This window comes from Monopterus albus, unplaced genomic scaffold (assembly GCF_001952655.1).
Source record: "Monopterus albus unplaced genomic scaffold, M_albus_1.0 scaffold2.1, whole genome shotgun sequence".
Lineage (NCBI taxonomy): Eukaryota > Metazoa > Chordata > Actinopteri > Synbranchiformes > Synbranchidae > Monopterus > Monopterus albus.
This window is the reverse complement of record NW_018127882.1, coordinates 7072371-7090163: the sequence shown is the minus strand read 5'-3', so window position 1 is coordinate 7090163 and position 17793 is coordinate 7072371. Positions and strand designations below refer to the sequence as shown.

Here is a 17793-nt window from a genome sequence, read left to right as displayed (position 1 = left end):
GGTTTTGATATTGCTCAGTGTGCATGCAATTGACAAAAGGTTTACCCTACATCTTAATTTGACATCTATGAGGTAGGAAACGCCACACATGATTGGGTAAAATCCAGTGGAAACCTCGGAGATACACTGTTGTCAAATTTAAACACCATCAATCAGTGTATTAAACCTGTGGAAAAGCCAAATAATAGCTAGGTATGCCAAATGTTTTTTTTTAAGATGTCAGCTTGTTGTGCTGAAGTAGCAGTGCAGACATCTGCAAAATGTGTTAGCCTCTTTACATGGGATCAAGATGATAAACAGAATCTAGGTCTTTAATCTGTTCAACTGCACGTCTCATTGTGTCTGTGACAGCGGATTCCATGGGCTGTTTAGTCTGTCACCGCAGGCCAACAGTTTTTAGAATCCATGCTTTTTATTTACTCCATTTATTATTATAGCCTTTAACAATGTGGAAACATGAATCAGTTTTTAACAAAAAAAGTTATGACAGAACAATTATGTGACCAAATAATAGAACCAGGATGCCAAGGCCGTGCCTGACGTACTAATAGGTTTGGCTCTACACTCACTGGAACACATGAAAAGGAAAATACAGTAATCATGACAGTTATAAATGATCAATTCAAGATATCTGCAATAGAATTTTGAAGTTGCTCCTCTCATAATCTTAAAAGGAGGATTCCCAGAAGATAATATTGGATAAACTCAAAATGCTTACTTCATGTTGAATATATGCAAATGGAGCCACTGAACCATTTTGTTTCCATCTGTTTCATTAAATTGCAAATGCCACTTAAGATGCCAACATCAGAAGGAAAATGAGCGACTCTCAAAAGACAGGCGCTTGGAAATGTGTTTAGCAGTGCTGTTTTCAGTGCAAAGGCCTAGATATTATTGTCACTTAATATTGCAACAAAAAGGAAACACTCATGGGTACTACTTGTCTGAATCAGATATCTCATTCTAAAAAGCTTATTTGAATGTGAATTGGAGGAAGTATCCTGCTTGGCTTTCATTTCTGTCTCTCTCTCTTGTTTTTTTTTTAATATCCACCCCTTGCTGGCTGTCATTGAATAAGAGCGAGGGACTGTTTTTTTTATATGGGTGTTTCTCTGAATTTCCCACTGATATGAGCTACAATAGCATCCTTTCCCTCCAGGGGACCAGGAAGTGGGCCCAGGAACAAAAAAAGCACAAAAAAGAAACCAGACCACTAAATGGATCACATAAGGACACAATCATTCCAGCTCTACCTCCACTGCCTAAATCCTGAGAAAGCCAGAGTTTTGTTTTTTACTGTAGATGCTGTTGTGTCTGTCTGTTTGTTATGTAACCACTGGTGAGAACAGGACATTGTTGTAGAATCTAAAGGAGATCTGGGCAGTCGACCGACAGATTTTTTTTTAGAATTGGAGAATCAGAACATTCACCTATCAACTGCTCCAACCTTCCAAGATGTCAAAATACTGCAGAGGATTCTGTTTTAATAATATTTTTTATTTGCCAAATGCTAACTCATGGATATCCCGATTCATGCATCATGTGTCAAACACTTTGATAATGTTATTTAGTTGCAGCTTGTTTTATGTACGCATGTAGAAAGGTCTGTTTGAAATCGCTGCTCAGGGCTTGTGTGCAGCTCAGCAGTTTATTTCAGATGCCAGCACTGAACTTCACAGCTGTTGTATGCTAAATAAGCCACAAGAGTTGCTTTAACTTTCCATCCTGGCCCAAGAGACCAGCATATCATCAACTTTCAAAAGAAACGTTCTGTAACAGCATGGTTTCACTCCCACACACCATATGAGGGTAGCTCCAAGGTTGATGGATCAGTGAAAACATTAGGGTCAGACATAGAAAGTGTGCGGAAATGACAGATGGAAATGTGTAAGAGAAGGAGAAAGGAAAGTCATGCACCGTGCAAATGGCTATGGTTTTTTTTTGTAGGATTCCTGTGGATGTGAGCAAATAGCAGCCTCGAAAATAATCTGTTCATTAAAAAGTGCTCAAAATTAAAAAGTTGGTTCCTTTAACAAGGGCATCAACACATAATCCATTTGTTCCTGATCATGTTTCTTCATTGAAATCCATTTAACCTGTACAGCTAGAAACTCTATTCTCTTGACTTGCTTAGGTTGACCTTTGGCAAGTACCATCATAGGTGAGGAGGAGGTTAACTGTCAGTATTCCTGCTCAGCTCCTGACTCCAACTAACTTTCATACCATCGGCTCACAAGTACCGAAAGGTTGTGACCTCGAGTGTTCCTTATCCACAGCAGCGAAGGCTCCTCTTCTCCTTACATGACACCTTGTGTTCAGGCTGGAAATAAATAGGTCTTTGTGCCTTGCTGGCCCCTGAAAGATGGGATGGAATTTGTGTGTATGTGTGTGGCGTGCACGAAAATATGCACAAGACAGAGCGACAGATGAAGAAAGGGAGAGGACAAGCACTTCAGCATTCATCGTGTCACACTTTCTTGGCAGCGGCCTCGCTGGTTCCTATGCCCAGCATCGGGATTCTATTACTTTCCTCCGAAGCATCTACATGTTTTCAGATGGCTGCTGTTTAGCGTAAACCCACACCGTGTCAACACAGTGATGAATCTGTGACTCACTCCTCTCTCTGATACCATATTGGAGAGAATGCAGAAAGAGGTCAGTGGCACTAGTTGCTCCTTATGATAAGGAGAGAGGCCTAATGACCCATTACATAGGACCAGCTCGGGACACTCCACGGTACGATTGCCTCTTGTACAGTGACACAAAGACATAAGTGAGGTCTTGGACAGGATGCATCTTGTTAGTTTTGCTCATTTGAGCATGCCAGTGCCTCCCTCTCTATCTCTCCCTCTTTTTTTCTGCTGGGAAATGGCCAGAAACAGTCATACGCCACTGAGACTTGGCTCATAGATTCATTTTTCTCCTTTCTCTCTCGCAGGCTCTTGTTTCCCAGAAAGGCATCCAAAGAGAGAAAAAGGGCTTGGTAAAACAAATCTATGTATTCATTCAACTACTGCTCCCTGCCAGTGGAACCACAGTGCTCCTCAGTCCAGCATGCCTCTGCTTTCTTCTGAGGAAGTTACTTTATAGTGAAGAGAAATGACTTGATTTACAGGATACGGTAATACATGATAAACTCAGCTTTGTCTTTTAATATTTGCACAGAGTTTGGTCACGGTTCATGGGGATTTACCAGCCATTCGGCCTTTTCAGAGCACTGTAAATTATCATTCAAAGTGACATCTTACATTTCTACCAAACTCTACTTTGATCTCCACAAGGGGAAAAAGTTTTCCTGATTTAGCAATGAAGTTTATTGCATACTTGACTTCATCTGGTGAAATAAACACATTGCACCAAGGTGCAAGCGGGTTGCCCAACATGTTTCCCTGGCAGTTTCTCAGCTTGAGAACTTTGTGAAGTCTCTCACTTTTTCTTATCTTCTCAGCTTTGTGCAAACGCCCAATTACAGATGACAGCACAACTCAGGAGTTCGCAGACATGGAGAAGACTGTTGAGGTGACATGTATTAGAGGTAGACAATTCAGACGGCTTTATTTGAGCTACATGTTAAAATACCATTCAGGTACTATAAATTAAATCAAGGAAATGACTGTGACAATAAGCAGAGATCAGTGACTCAAGTAAAAATCCAATTACACATTTACAGTTACTTTAAACAGTACATAACTGTTTAATGTGCCAAAACAACATAATTATGCTTAATTGAGTTTGACATAAATGCTCTGACCAAAGCTACATTCTGTATCCTTCTTAATACCAACATCTTCAACATTTTGCCCATTTCATGTCAGGAGAGTCATTCCAAGGAAACCTCTGACTCTTAAATTGCACATCCACCCCGACAGCTCGGAACTGTTTACTAGCAAAAAGATGTTTGGTCAGAAGAGAACAACACAGTCTGTTGCCAAACCACAAATGTCCAATAACTTCAAACACAGAGCATGTGACGCTGATGCTGTAACCATTCTGGAAAGTATGATTTCATGACCTGCAGAAATTCAGAGAAGTAATTGTTTTCTTTCTCAGTGACTCTAGCATTTCTCAGTAATAGACTGTGGCAACACCACTGCCAAATTGTGTCTAACCCTAGCTCCATGCCTTGCAGGGCAAAAGACATTTGTGTAAGTATGCGGCTGTAAAATGTACATGTTTGTGTATTTTGAGCTGGGAGAAAGTGAAATCTGAATGTGCTAATGTCCTAATTTTTTCTGCATTTTAGTCTTTAATCTCCTTCTTGTGCATGTGTGTTAGTATTTGTGTGTGAATGTGCATTCTGGGTACATCATGTACCCAAACCGTGTCTGAATAGTGCCTAGGGAGAATGAAACAGGCTAATGATAGGCCTAACTCATGCCTGCTCCACAAAAGCACTGTCTGGCTGCATTGTGTTTCAGGCTATTGTGGCAAGAAAAAATGGTCCCAGTGCAGGATGACAGCACTTGGGATTATGAAGCAGACACCCTGAGAGAAACTGATAGAACAAGCATCAGAATAAATCTGAAATTGAATCTGGATATGGGAATGCTGCCAGGCAAAAAAACTGAAATGTTTACCAGAATTTAATCAGAGTTTTTATACAAACTATTTCAATTTGGCTACAAAAAAAGCCTGACAAACTTTTACATACATGCATTCAGGTACCATAAATTGTCCCCCGTGGCTCTGAGGAAAGAAAGGCACAGTATGTCCATGAAAGGCATGTGCTTTCTCTCCAGATCTACCGTTCTTCACGTCAGTCAAACTTTATCTTGGCCCTTGGAAGTAGGGTGGGTTACCACATTCTCAGTTCTCACACAGAGTTAAAGAAAAGACTGGGAATCCCATGCTAATGAAAACAGAACTGGCTGAAAATTGTACTGCCCTCTAACCAGCAGTGAGTGCTGCTCAGCCTGGGTGGTATGGAGAATCAAGTCTAATTGGATAATTTCTGCTTCCCTCCATCTACACTATGAGCTCTGCTCTAGACAATACACATATTTTCCAGTGCCTAATACTATGGTACAGCAGGTTGTCGTGTGCAAGCTGCAGTCTGATGAAAAGAGCAATCCAGCTGCAAAACCCCCTAATATCAAGTGTGATGCAAGCTGTATTAGTGTCTAATGTAACAGTATAATTATAATCATGATTTTGTTTTTGAGGGAGTGCGTGTGGTGGCAAGTGTTGAGAGGCTGGCTTATTATCTAAACAACGTAGCTGTAGTCCAAACAGATAAGGTAATGAGTGCAAGCCAGGATCAAATCCCCCCACCCCTGCCTCAGACTTATGTAAGCCCAACAGTTGCCAACTGCAACAAATGAGATGGAGAGATGGAGATCTACAGAATGAAAAAGAGTCTTGGAGGAAAAACAAGAAAAGAGAGCAGGAGAAGACATACGGCATTCTGTATAAATTTTGTTCCAGGACCACAATGCTGACAACCTAGCATTTCCTGACACTTGGATCTGAGATATTTATGCATTAGAAAGGCAGTTTGATAAAATCATGGTGCTGGCATTGGAGTAAATTTGTATTTTGATGTTTCAGTGGTAATGCAGATTTTATTTTCTACTTTCAGTTAATTCATTGTTTTAAACTGCCAAATAAAATAGATTTTCAAGGCCTATTAAATGTCTATTTAGTGCATTTTATGAAAGCAGTAACTGTAAAATCAGTAAATACTGGTGCTTTCAATGGCCTTTCACAAACATCTTAGGTTTCTTTTTCATGCATTTAATTGTATTTGTTCACATTAAGGTACAGTAGCCACTTATCGTTCAGGTTTAGAGGCTGGGTGTGGTCAGTCCCTTCCCATAACTTTTAAAGAGTTTTCCAGATACTCTAATCCTCGGGATTTGACTTGGATAACAGCCTTGATGTGTTACTTACATGACAGATTTCTAATCCACCTGTGGTACATACAGTATCTCTAATATCCGTCACTCAGAACAAAAGATTCTTGCTGGATTCTGCCATATAGCGATGTATGAACAGCATAATGCACCTTTGTGCGTACTGTAAGTGCGGCCATATTTGTGGGCAGGTACAGTATATGTGTATTTCTGTTGCCAAGGGGAGTGTCTTATACACAGACAGATAGGTTGATTAAAAGATTACCAAGTGAAAGAAAAACAGACTGGCTGCCGAGGCCATGATGGAGTCTTGTAACTAATCCTTTAATAAAATAAGGCTAGCTAGATTCATTACTGTCAACAATTCCAATGAAAAGGCCGAGGCCAACAATCCGTCAGTCCATCTTTCACTACACTGACTTCCCCACCCAGTCAATGTTATCATGGACTGCCTGTTTGTTCCTGTATACTGAAGACATAAATGTTAGAAAAAGCCAAATAATTTCTGAAAAATGGTAGGTACTGTAGTTTTTAGTAGAATTACATTTCACACACAGGAGTAGATAGTATATTCTTGTGGACTGCTTTCAGTTGTGGAACTGACATACTAGCAAGAAGTTAGAGGTGAATGTGATAATATTAAAACAAGTGTCCATGTTCAAGTTCCACATTTGTTTTGAAAGGCTGTACAGAAGCTATAAATTGCATAACTTTTTATTTTGTGACTCAGTAACCTTGATCATGTAACTTGGTATAAATATTGTGGGTGTGTTGTGTTTATGATTCCAGAGTATCATATAAGAGGGTTCTTTACACAGACAAAAACATTTGATCCAAAGCAGATAACCTGTAACACCAATCCTATGAGCATGTTATGTTTGTTGCTAGGGGCAACTAAACATGAAACCACAGCTGTGTTGGTCAAGAAGGGGCTGTACACAGGAGGTTGCATCAACCTATGGCTCAGGGTGTGTCTGTGGATTTTTAATGTTTACACACTGTCTGCTGAAGACAATGGCAACACATTTGTGTGTGTTTTATAATGGCTGTGTTATAATGTGTCCTTTCTCCACATGGATCACTAACAATTTGATCACCACACCAGACACTGTCTAGCTCAGTAGGAGAGCAAAATACTCAAACACCTTGAACAAATACACTCGCATACAAAATATTCAGTAGTGGCTCCCGGCGTCTTATAGCAGCCTGTTCACATGGTCACACAGTTACACAACAACAAAAACAACAGTAAAACAAACACTTTTTACTTCCTCCCACCAATAAAGATTGACTTCCTTTAGCCATAGTAAAAGGCCATGCCTTTAACCACAAACATCTGCAGTCTATCTGCATATATCTTTGAGTTCTACTAAGTGTCAGCAGCACATTATTTTTTAGCAAGTCCTGTCCATGTTTTGTTATTACACCGGTCGACTGGCTGGCTGTTTGTCTGCCTCTGACCCTTTCTCTATGTATCTTTCCCTCTCTCTTCCCTGGCATCACCTCCATGGTCTTTGTTTGATAGGGATTGGTTCCTAGGGCTTGCCTGGCCATGTTTCTCTTTTCCTACCAAGACATCCTTCCTTTGCCTTCACAGCACCAATCCCCATTTTTTGTTTACATCCTTCTTCCCTGCCACTTGCAGCCCATGAACTTAAATAACTCTCTTCCTACGTCTGTAGGACACATTGTTTTTTTTCTGTTTTACAGGAGAGAGTTGTTTAATGTTGTTGCCAAAAAAGGGCTCGGGTTAAAAAAAAAATGTAACTAGATACAAGTTCTGTCGTCAGCAGGGATGTGTTTGACATGCATAAGCCTTTGTGTTGGCAAAACTGGAAGAGGCAACAACAGCAATGAGAAGAATAGTTTCAAACTCAGCATATGTGACATTTGAATTTCAAGACTGCTGCAGCAGTCACTTTCACTCTGATCTCAATGCCTGTCACAGCTCATAGCAGCTTACATATGATTACTCACACAATGGCCCTGTATATTTGTGTTGAGTTTGGCCTGTGCTCTAGAGATGTTTTTTGTATTATTTCAAAATGGGGACAATTTTAGAGCAGTAGCGAATGCAGTTTTTATTCCCGACCCTTCTTCTAAAGTGCCACAATGTTATCTGCAGAACAAGCTTTAATACTCTAAAGGGAAATAGATAGATTCACTCACAGTATCACAAGTTCAAACATCATTCTGCACCTTAGTTTCTTCTCACAGCCGCCAACATATTGTTTTCACCCACTTCAGTAAAGCATAGTTTATAAAAAATAAAGCATAAACCTGTAAAGCATTTAAACACAGCAAAAACATCCAGCGGTAGGGATGGAACAGGGTGCACTATCCCCGTGTGAGTCCTCCAAAAGTGTGTCGCCTTCTATGTAAATCATTAACCCTCAAAAATTGAGCAGGGAGAATTGCCCAGTGTTCAGTTCCACTCTGAATGATAGGAGATTTTGCAGGTGTGAGCTACAGGTAAATGAGGTCACTCTCCAGGCACATCCAAGACAAAGAATGATTTTTATTTTGTTGTACTGGAGAGTATCGATTCAGTGTCATGTACCGGAACTAAATTATGACATGACTTATTACACAACAGTGCAGAATGAGACAGTGTGTTTTCCCCGAGTTAGAAAAGCTTCAGATGAAAATAAAGAAGTGCTTCATAAACATGCCTTGCTTTTAGGAACATCAAGGATTGTTAAATGTACAGTATATGTGTGTGAATTCCTGAATGGCTTACACAAATACACTTTCCATAATGTTTCCACACTGGATCACTGTCTCTACCACAAAAACAGTGATGTCTGCAGCAAAGCTATGTTGTGGTTTCTATTTGGATCACAGAACTGAGTGGGGTCTCTGATACAGCTGGATGCTGTCTTCACTCTATTAAGGGAGGCCTAGGTCTAGGTCATGGCTAGGGCATGTTCGGTAGTCAACTGCACCAAAGTCAAAACCTGGTGGTCAGCTCAGGCCAAAGCGAAGAACTTTTTATCACTGTAATGAGGCCTAGGCTGCCCAGACACTGCACTGTCAGAAAGATCTATAGTTAGGTCAGAACAGAAGTCGGAGGGTGTGACTCTTTGTCGGAACCATTTTCCTGATATTTTTGCACAGTTTTTCATATTAAGCACAAACTTAGAGCTGTGTATACAAAGTGGACCTTCACTCCGGTCTTACAGACAGGCAATTCTGCATCTAACATAAACAATCACTGTCTTTTCAAGCCGAGATGGAGAATTCTTTTTCATTCAACATACCTGAACCATGAAATGAAAGCTATTCCATTCTTACTCACCCCACTCATCTTCCTGCCTTCACTAGTCTAGTTCTTGTCATGAACACGTTACTAACAATCCTTGCCAGCCAGTTTTGATGATTCTTTCACAGCTATGATCTAGACAGGCAGGTAAATGAACCTCTACATACCTGCCATACTTAAAACCACATTTCCTCTTTTCAAACATTTAACTGATCATTGCTGTCTTGTCTGTAAAAATGGAATGGAGCTGTGTAGGCTGAAAGGTGCGCACCTGTCCTGCAGTCACATTAGTGGCTGCTGCAGGGAAATGAGGTCTTTAAAACTCTGTGACATCTTTTGTGCTGCTACTGGTTTTGATGGTCTTTTCCCTTTTTGTTTTGGCTGCTTGCTGAGTGCTAAACATTTGTGTCATCATTGCAGGTGCTTCACCCTTTCTCACCCTGACATGTAAAGGTGTTTCCTCGGCTGCTAAGTACTGATTTACTGATGGCAAGAGAACCTCTCTCATATCTGTAAATCAGCACATTTCCTCTGGTTTTATCCTATGAAAATCACAGATAATGTCTGCAAGAGAACCTCTCTCATTCCTGTAAATCAGCACATTTCCTCTGGTATTATCCTATGAAAATCACAGATAATGTCCACCTCAGCGCTTCCTAGCTCTCCCTCAGACACCAAATGAACTTAGGAAATCAAATTCTTCTCTCAGCACATTTCTCTGACCCTTCATCATTTACATACCAAGTTTGCTGGCTGCTGCCGCTGCCTCATGCTGATATTCAACAAGGCCAGAAGATGTCCTGGCATGCTTCCTCAAGCTATGCTGAACATCTTATTCTGCTAACAGAAGAATAAGTGGCAAAAAAGAGCGATGGCCACTTTGCAGACTGACCACCCAAGCAGAGGTCACAGTATAAACCTCAGCTAAGCTTTCGGGTTTCAACTGATAGGCTTGCACACATGCGATTGAATATTTGTGTTTCTGCCTGAATGCCCACACGGGGTATACATTTGAAATCTCATATGAAATCAGTGTTTTAATCCCTCAACTAAGCCTATCTGTCCTCATGGTCTGTGTCTTCCTCTTAAGAAAGAAGGGTTCAGGAACAAAGTGTTCTAGCTGAGGACTTTGTTTGTCAGAAAAACAGTCGAGCAGGCACAGACAGACAAGCCAACGGCATGGGTGAATACATTGTCTCTGAGCCAGAAACATCAAAAATACTGGCACTTGATGTTTTTTTGTTTTTTTTTACCTCCTCAGAGATGCCAGTCTGGTGTGTAATTCAATCCTTTACACTGTAGGTACATTTTTCACATAAAAAGATCAAGGGTTCAGCACTGAATACATTTTTCTAACAATATCATTATGACTCACTATGAACTGTTTTTTAGTAAACTGTACAACCATGAACTGTATAGCTCCTTTGTTAGTGAACAAATACACAAAGCAGCAAATGACCAAGTCTGAATAACAAAGCACAAATACTCTTGTGCAACACTTTTCTTAAAGCCCTGCCAGCAGACATTATTCAGGTTATGATAGTGTAAACTTTGAGTGCAGTGACTAGTAAGACATCGTAACATGTCTGACCTAGTCTTCAAACATTCTGAATGTACTGTACTGAGATGAGAACATTTCCAAAGCACTGTTTGTTCTCTGATTTCATTAGCTGCCTTCCTCAACTCCAAGTTTCTTCAGCTATTGTTCTTCATTCTGCAGTATCATGATGACACGCCCTCACTATCATAAATAAATCAATAACTGATGGTTCCTTCGTTAAATAATGCAGCTCCACAGCAAGAACAATATGGACTAAAATGGTGTCAAATGAATGAGCATTAAAACCAGTGGAAAAATAAGGTAGAAGTTCTCCAAACAGCCTACTGTACATGTGATGTTTTATTTAGGCAGAATTTGGCCCTGAGTTTTCAGTGATTCAGGTATTTAAAGTAATACATATAAAATACTGTTACTTGTTCCAACAGCCTGATAAGCTTTCATTACCCAAACCTACAAAATTAAGACCAAGCACTGCTGCCATCATCCCCATAACTTGCACAGTGCATTATAAGTGCTTTTTAAATGGTAAATGATTTTACTTCTGAAGTCATGCAATATCTATCAGTGATACTTTGAGATAAGAACAGTCTTTCACAACCACAGTATACAGCACAGTTAATACAGGTTAAAATGTAACTTGTTTCGACAGAAGCCAGGCTTCTGGAGAAGTTTGATAAAATGAGGATAATTCCTATTGGCCAGAGAACATTACTGCTGTGATATCAATGTCAAACATCACCGCCATTTTCATTCCATGTAAATTTAGTCAGGATAGAGTATTATAGATATTTTATTAGACTAAAGAAGAATTGGAGAATTTGAATCTTACCAGAGATCGATTACCTAATGTCACTCAAAATAAAAATCATATTTAAAAGGTTTCACATTCTAGAGGCCGACTTATGTTGAACATTGTATAAGTGCCGTCCATCTTCTTAAATAAAAATTGAGATTAGAAAGTGTTACTCTAATGGTTAGAAAACCACAGCAAACAAAAGTACTTAAAACATGTAGATGGTTAAAATATCAAAACAGTTCAGAGATTTTTTTTCACTATTAATAAAAGAGGGTTGTATAAAAGTCAGTCTGTTGGTTTGACTATACAGTAACTTTAAGAAAGCACCATTCAGGCAAAGAACTGGTAAGAGTGGTGACAAATGCCAGGTCTGATAAAGATTTCTTCAGTTCACCACCATACAATAAATAAAAAAGAAAACCCCTTATCAGCAAATTATCTGATTGCTTGATTGATGTTTTGACACATATCTCTCTTTACTGAGACAAATGATGACAACTTTAGGATGTGTGACATGCAAAGGTGGCTTTTACAATGCTGGCCTGTTTGTGTTGTGTTGTTTTTACACCTCCACACTTTACTGAGTACCAAGTAGAGTGCTTACTTGGAAAAGTAAGCACTGTACAGTAACTGGCTCAGGTTCAGGAGTTCAGGGACGGTCAATACTGTAGCCAACTGGAAAACATGCTAACTCCTAATTTGAGGCCAAAGTCATTCCACAGTAGCTGCCAAACAAACTGGCAGCAACTTTGGAGCGGGGCATTGTTTTACTCCCAAACACTGTGAGGTGAGCTGCCAAGTGTTGTTTTATAAACACTATTTGGCAGAGACAGAGAAAGAGTCAAGCTAGTTTTAATTGACCTATAGCATTTTAATTGAATCAATATGACAAGAACCATGTGTTTTTAGAATAACCATGTGTTTTGCAAGGTGTTCTTTTTAGGATCATTATTGTTTACCTCTTTTTCTCTGGAAAAAACTGTAGTGTTAATAGTGTTCAGCGCACACACATTTTATTGTCAGAGCCATGGTATGTAACCTATCAAATATACTGTATGCAAGCGAAGGTTGTAGGTGGTGCAGGTGTAAATAGACATGGTGAGCTGCATAAATATTTGGACACTGTTGTATGTTTCCCATCAACTTTCCAACTACATAATGGGAAGCAATACATATAAATACACAAAGTGCTTCGTGTACAGTACAGGCATAGATAGAGATGACAATCTGTATTTAAATCACAACATGTTGCTCTAGACTTGGTTGTGAATTAAATAACAATGTGCTTTCAGTTTCATTTGAGACTCATTTCTAGAATGTCAGAATGAACACCCTCATCCTAGTCTATACTTAATCCTTAACTGTAAACACTCGTCAGACATTTTGCTGATCCAATAAACCAGATTAGTCTCTATTAACCATCTGTTTCTTTAAGCAAAATATGATTATAAAGCTGCACAGCTATTTTGATTTGATATGCGCAGATCCAAAAGTGAAAGGGTTAACTGTGTACTGAATGTCACCAGGAGGGGAAAAGAAAAATTCAAATTTCATGTGCTAATGACAGGCCTGTTATATTCATTTGTTACTACATCAGATAAGCATGCACCTATCGGATGAGCAAACGGCAGACATACCTGTGAAAGAAGAGCAGTATAGACAGCATGGTCTGGTCAATGTTGCTGTTGCAGATCCCCTCGTTGAGAAGGAAGCAGGGGTCTCTCACTACCGACTCCAGGGAGTCCTGCCTCATGATGTTGTTCAGCTTGTCCGTGTTGAGGTTCTGGTACATCAGCTGGTTGCGGAGCTGACGGAAGTGATTGACACTGGGGCTGGAGGGGCTTCTTGGCAGGCTCCTGTTGGTACTGAGGCCCTGAGCACGACCAGTAGACATAGACTCATCACAGCCATTGGCCAGATCCAGGCAGCAGCTACAGCAGTCCAGACCGATGGGCGAGCGGCAGTCATTGTCTGACATCTCGGAGGACAGGTGGATGAAAAGGTAGGATGCCCAGGTGAAGAGGGGCAGGTGCAGGGATCTCAGTGAAGGATGACAGAGATTAAGGTGTGAAAACAAAGTAAAAGATAAAAGTGTCAGTGACAGAGTGTGATCCTCAACTCTGACAGACAGACTGGGCTAGCCCTGTCTCCACTCCAAGAGCAGGAGGAATGAATGGCAGGTCGAGTTCCTCCCTGAGAAGGGCAGTCACGCTGAGCCACTCTGCCTGTTTTTCTTCCTGAGGTTCCCTCCTGTGGTTCTGCTGCGTTTAGCCTTTTGTTCGGGGGCTGACGCTGCTGCACTGTGCTTCTGTGGCATGAGAAACAGTGACTTGCTGCTTATCACTTTTTTCCCTGCACTTTTTTTTCTTGGTTGGCGTGCCTAGAGACAGAAGGAGGGGTCAAAAAAATGAGGAAGTGAGAAATACAGAGAGGGTGGGGAAACCCTTGTGATTGGTAAAAAGCATCGCTTGTTACATGTACTGGGCCCTCCTCCTTTCCTTTTCAGCTTAGGCGTGCTCACATTAGTAAAAAAGGCAACAGACAGGGAAGGACAACGTGCTCAAAACGTGCAGTTCTGCCAGCTCCACCCTGCCATGCTGACAGCACAAGGAGTGGCTGAGTGGGGGAGGCTGCTGGAACACACGCAAAGACTCCATAACAAGTCTGTCTTGCTAATATATGAAAAGAAGAAAAAGTACATTGTTTTCGGTGGATATAAATGTAAGCATGGTATTTTACATGCAAAGTAAAATAAATGTTTTGTTTGTTCAGGTTGTGTGCTTTGCTTCAGTTTGTCTACCTCTGTTGAATGAGTACTTACAGATTCAATATGTGTTTTCAATATTGCACATAAATGTAGCTTAAGAGTCTGAAATGTGTTGTAAATAAGACTGAAGAGTCACAGGAAATATTCACAAGATATTGCTTCAAAAACAAATAATGTTTTGGTTCGTGCATTGGTACTGTAAGCAATGCCACATTACAGCAAGAGGGCTGTAAATCCACTGGCTGGCAGGTGCATCTCTGTATGTTGTCTGGACATTCTGTTCTTTCCAGGTTTCTCCTGGGTGCTCTTGTGTCCTCCTACACTCCAAATATGCAGTTTAGGTGAAGTGAAAACTCTAAATTACCCTTATGTAATCATGCAAAGTTATAATAAATATCATTAAATATATAATGCACATTGGTGTCATTTGTACATGTGCTTGTTTAAGAGTGTGTTTTTGTTCGAGTGAGAATGCGAGCGAGAGGCCATGTGCTGTCGACTTGCGTAATAAACATAAACATTATCTTATCTGGCCTTCCCTGTGTTTGTGCATGATTATGTCGATTTTCATATCTGTTCCCAAACAGTTTTGGATTAAGCAAGAAGGTGCTGTCTTCATGTCCTTTAGACTAGTGTTTTACAAGCTCTGGTAAATAGCAGGACAATGTCATTACAGCCATACAGACTGCTCCAAGAGGAACGTACTGCTGAGATACTGACCTCGGCCGCTGACCAGCAAGTGTACTGCATGCTGTCTACAGATGTCTGGTCATGCAAGAACACAACAACAAGATAACTGCAAATAGCATGACTTACTCTGAGGCATGCTGCTGTTTCGGCTGCAGTAAAAAATGTCACAGCACAAATTGCTGGGTGGCAATGGGATAAATTAAGCAGAAAATATGACTGACTATTGCTTTATTGAGTCTGTAATGATGTCCTGAGGCAGCAGGGTTGCTACATTTTTGTTGTTAGCAGGACTGAGCTGAGGACTGATTCAGGAAGAGGCTGCCCTCTAGTGGGAACCTGTTAGTAAGGACACTGATGTAGATGTTGCACAAAACTATCTTATAGGCAACACTTTATATATGTACAAAAAGTATGATACAACTTAAAACACTACTAAAAACCACATATTATCATTAACCTATCTGGGTTCACTATATGTGTGGTTTAAAAAGGTTAAAAAAAAGGCATTTGATGAACACAGTGTTGCTTTTCATAAAAGAGTAATACTGCCTCCTTTCACCTATAAAAAGAACTTCATCTGACTTCACACTGATCGAGGTCTTTCTCAAATTAGATGAGACAGGTGATCATCACTGGGTTTCCCTCATCCCTCAGAAAGACTAGTAGACCTAGGTCACACCAAAGTGCACTGTGTTTGTGCATGCATCAACCTTTGTAAAGTCTTGGCAGGAGATTCGTCTTGGTGCTGCTCACAGACCTCCCTCCTTAGCTGTTGGTTGTGTTGCATCCTACACTTGAAAAAAAGTAAAAGTACTAGCCAGAGAGGCCCACCCTGTATTTAACTTTCAGCTTGCTTCTTCTTCTTCAGTCAAGATTGCAGCTTACTGATATATAACACTACTCTGTCTTCTAGTGCCCTCAGACTGTCTCCCACTGTAACAACACAGCCAAATGTTGTGAATGATTGGTTAAAAATGTGTCATGACAAATAACCCAGATGTTAAAGCTATATTTTAGATGTCCACAACTTTAATAGTTCTATTTAGATGACTTGAGAGTTCCCAGCTGTATAGATATTTCATCTGAATCTGAAATACATACAGAATGCAGTGGGGATTTAAGAACATCCTACAGATATGATTGCCAAGTTGCATGTTTACAGTGTTACTTTAAGCAGGAAACATTGTGCAATGTTGCTCAGAAAGTTAAATCATTAAAATATACTCAGTTTGGCTGAGAAAAGACATTTTTCATAGTAGTTCACAATAAATCGTTCATTGGTTTCACACATAACTGTTGTGAACGTTGTCTGTAAAATGTGCAATACAGTCGTTGTGGACAGCAACCAGACAACGTGCAAAAGAAGCTATATGCACCACCAGCTAAAATAACATTTTCTTTTTATATTAACAGATTGTCTACAGATTGCAATGTTGCAGGCTTCCTTCCTGAATAAATTAAATCCTCCTGAAGGGAAATCAATCGACTTCACTCTGTGAAGGTGTTCATTAGGGTGAAAACAGAGATGGGATCCCAGTGAGGAGATTGTCCTGAATAACTGGTCATCCATCCATGGAAACTGTCAGTCCTCCTTCAGCGCCCCTGCCCGGTGTCGGCCTTTTGTTCTACCTTAGTTCTTATAGCCAAACCAGTCCACATGTCCTTCTCTCTTCTGGGATCACTGCACACTTTCACCTATGATTATGAAAATATTAAAAAAAAAGGTTGTTATACAAAAATGATGTTATACAATTCATGAACTTTAGCTGAATACTTTGTTAGTACCTCAGAAGAACAAACTAGTGGTGGACACAGTCTCATGCACATCACATCAGCAGCACCAACTGCTAACTGGAAACAACAAGGGACTGACTTTTACAGCTTAAGATTTTTTTTTTGCACAGATGGCAACTGACTGTGACACACCCCAAACAGCTGCCACATAATTTGTCCTTCCTCGGATAAGCTGTAATGTTATTTGCGAATTTCCTATCGTAGTCATTATTTTGAAGGTAATCATTATTAGTGCATCAAATTTTGAATGCATTTTGTGGAGTATTTGCCGTCTTGGGTGCCTTTTGTATTTGAAATGTTTTATTAGGGCAGCACGGTGTGTAGTGTTGTTGTCTTAGAGCGAGACGTTTCCGGCCTCTCTGTGCGGAGTTTGGTTTGCTCCCAGTGTCCATTGAAATGTGGCTTAGGTTCATTGGTGACTGTAGGAGAGAGAGAGAGAGAGAGAGAGAGAAGCAGAGATAGAGAGGTGCTATTGCGTAGCCTGGCTTCCGTGGTTTTGCGCATTGAGGGGGCTGCTCCCTCTGAGTGTTTTGGCTACCCCCCCACTGCGTGCTTACAGATTCACACACACTGTCTCTCTCTCACACTCACACACACACAACTCTTGGGGCCCCCTGGTAGTCACACGGCTCCATAATATGGCAAAAATACAACAATTTCATGTATTGGCCTACAATGGAAAAGGTTGAATCTGGTGAAATACAGTAAAATAACAAATATCACTACTTTTCTTTCAAAATGAAATTTTGACATTACAGAATGCATGGTTTTATACTATAATGGGACTGAGATAAAAAAGAAGTGGTTTCAATGGAAGTCAATGGGGCATTTTTGGCCATGAAAGTGTCAGGAGGGATCTAGCACTAAATAACAAATACTAAAGCAATCAAATCAGTTTTGTTGCTAATCTTTGACATATCCAAGACTCTACTCACCACCAAAACCCCATCCTCCTGCTATTTATTATATGGAAAATAATTCATTTTTGGAGTTTTTTTTTGTAATAAATAATTCCTAATTCAAGTTTATAACTCAAATAAAATCAAATCAAATCAAATTTTATTTGTATAG

The 17793-nt window shown here is 40.2% G+C and overlaps 1 protein-coding gene across 1 annotated transcript in view; it reads right to left on the bottom strand.

Moving 5' to 3' along the window:
• Window positions 1–13794, bottom strand: part of tsc22d3 (TSC22 domain family, member 3) — a 32503-nt gene extending 18709 nt beyond the window's left edge. Inside the window, exon 1 of the mRNA XM_020590085.1 lies at window positions 13109–13794. Coding sequence (XP_020445741.1) covers window positions 13109–13449 — 341 coding nt within the window. The 5' untranslated portion in view covers window positions 13450–13794. The remainder of the gene's footprint in view (window positions 1–13108) is intronic.
• Between the last annotated feature and the right edge of the window lie 3999 nt (window positions 13795–17793).